The 2,900-nt window shown below is 26.1% G+C and overlaps 1 protein-coding gene across 1 annotated transcript in view; it reads left to right on the top strand.

Annotated features, from left to right (window-relative positions):
- LOC121174979 (uncharacterized) overlaps nt 1–134 on the top strand; it is a 952-nt gene extending 818 nt beyond the window's left edge. Inside the window, exon 2 of the mRNA XM_041016089.1 lies at nt 1–134. This exon is cut by the window's left edge and continues 7 nt beyond it. Coding sequence (XP_040872023.1) covers nt 1–86 — 86 coding nt within the window. The 3' untranslated portion in view covers nt 87–134.
- Nucleotides 135–2,900: the final 2,766 nt, after the last annotated feature.

The following is a 2,900-nucleotide window of genomic DNA, read 5'->3' as shown; positions in this document are numbered from 1 at the left end:
GAAGCCCATCGTTGAATACGATGAAGAAATTTGCAAGTGGAAGAGGATCTTTGTATGATTTTGATGTTACAATTGCAGAAAGGTGAATGTCACTTTCATTGGCTGTAAACAAAAATAATAATACATGTTTTCTATTTTCCCTTTTTCTTTTTTCATCATTAAACTTGAAAATTATGCTTGAATTTTATAGATGAAATGATGAAAGCTTATTCATTTAATTGGAAACATTTAATAAAATTAATTGTTGAAAGTAGTTGGTAAATTTAAAATTTTGATACAAAACAACGCGTTTATATAAATTTTATATATATATATATATTTAGTAAAAAAATATTTTTAGGTAAATATAATTTTAAATATATTTTTAAGCAATTATAATTCATTGTTTTTTAATTTTGAATTCTTATTGACTTTTTAATAGAAAAAATGAGTTAATAGCTTATAAGTTGGTAGCAAACAATTAAAAAACTTCTATTTTATTTTTTGTGCTAAAAGTTAAATTGACTTATATATTATAAACCAATAATAACGAATAAGTATTAGTGATTTGTTTTTTTTTTTTTATCAAGTGGTCCAAAACAAATATCCATTTTATGTGTGCTGATAACTCTCAATGGAAATTTATTGTTATCTTTTACTATAAATAATTTCGTGTCAATACCATAATTAAAAAAATTTTATATCTTATGAACAATAAGTTTGAACAAGTTTATAAATTGATTAAAAAATTAGAAATGATTCCGAAGTGGAGCTTTGGGCAAAATCAATACAATAAAACCCGACCTAAAACGCCTTGAAGTACATGATCCGACATTTATCTAGGCTAAAATGGAAATAATGCCCACTCGCTAAACACTGTGTGAGTTGTTAAGCACACCAAAACCTAACCTATTCTGAATCGAAGCCAACACCTTGGACTACCTATTAAACCTTCCATGAGCATGTAGTATGAAACTTGTCCGATCGCATTTTGAGAATTAATGTTTCATTAGAAGATTCCATGCACAAATGCACTCCACTCATCGTGTCAACTATGACTAATCACATCAAGTATTCAGAGAAGATTGTAAAACAACCTCTTGAATGCTAATTTTGGATGATGCAACAAACATTCTATGGATCCCTGCATTTCATGCCAAGATGTGGCTGCTAATAACCACCAGCGATCATGATTGGAGCAATCAATTTCTTATAGAAGACCAAATGTGTAATTTGACCCAAATTATGTTAATTACATGCATGTGCAGAAACACTTATAAGCCTGTAAGTATTTTTTTTAACTGTGTCATTGTGTTAAAATTATTAGCAATGTTAATTCTAAATCGATAAAAATACCAATTTAATTTGAATTTAAAATATGAATGATTAAATTATTTTTTTAAAATAGTGGAACAAATTAAATATAAAAAATAAGATAAAAAATCAAATGTATTGTTTAGTTTAAATTATACTACATTCGGTTGAAATTTTGTAGTATTAATCATACATTATTTTAATTTTTAAATTAATTTTATTTCTATTAACAAACGAAGGGGGCAACATTCAGTGCCTTTCTATATATATTTTTTAAATAAAATAAAATGGGAAGAGAGAGAGAATGAAGGTTAAATAGAAGTAACCGGTATGAGGTGTTGAAAGTTGAATATGAAAAATGAAATAGTTTATAGAATGAGTTGGGAGGCAAAAGAGTCTAAATAAATATGAAGACCAAGTTAAAGTGTCACCTTTATTACATAAATTCTCATTTTAGATTATAGATTATGAATTATATTATTATTTTATCTTATTTTTAATTACATAAATTCTTTAAACACATTTTTATTATTAATTAAATATATTAAAAATCATAAAAAATTATAAATTTCATTTTTTATTTTGCATATTGCCACTTATGATTTTATATTTTTTAAACTTTTTTTTCAATGGCAAAGAAATTTTATTGATAATCACAATTCCAAGCACAAGTTGTGCCGGAACTATAGAATTCCAAGAATACAAAACTGAAACATGTCAATAAGCCTCAAAAAACAGTAACAGCCTATAAATACTTCCTGATATGCAGAAACCGTAGCAGCATATTCCTACTAGCCATCCTTCTTCATTTTATAGTTTTTAACTAATTCCAACAAATAAAAAATGTAATTTTTTTATTAAAAGATATATGACTAATACTCCTTAAGTATCATATAAAGAAATGATAAAAATATAATTTCGAAGAGAAAACCATCAATTTAGTTCTTGAAGTATCACTTTTTTCCCCTAAATAATCCTTAAACTAATAAAATTAAATAAGTAGTCCCTAAAATATTGAATATCCAACACCTTTCCTCCTAAATAATCCTTAAACTAATGAAATAATATAAGTAGTCCCTAAAATATTGAATATTCATCCATTTAATTAGTACCTAGTTGATAGATTTTACTAATCTAATTTGAAAAGTTTTTCAATACTTAAGACTTGAGAGACTACATAGTACGATTTCTAATACATTAATAACTACTTATATAATTTCATTAATTTAAAGACTATTTAAGAGTGAGAGTAATACTTCATACACTAAATTGATTGTTTATTCTGATTTCAAATAAATATAGATGAATTGAGTCGAGTTGAACCTACTGGATAAGAATTTGTTCGACTCGTAACTCAACTTGAGTTGGAAATGAACCCTCGTGCATGTTCATCCACCATTCCACCGTAACATTTCATAATATTTAAAGTAGGAAATTATCAAACAATGCATTGGGAATATTTCAATATAATTCTAAAGCTACGAAGGTGTGAGCAGGTTGTGGGTACGTACCTCCAATCATAAAATGTCAAAAGCTGATTTCATGTTAGATGTGTTACACTTATCCTTCATATGTGCAGCTAAAGTATTCAATATAATCTGAATATT

This window comes from Glycine max, chromosome 1, assembly GCF_000004515.6.
Source record: "Glycine max cultivar Williams 82 chromosome 1, Glycine_max_v4.0, whole genome shotgun sequence".
NCBI classification, from domain to species: domain Eukaryota; kingdom Viridiplantae; phylum Streptophyta; class Magnoliopsida; order Fabales; family Fabaceae; genus Glycine; species Glycine max.
This window is presented reverse-complemented; position numbering and strand designations above follow the sequence as displayed.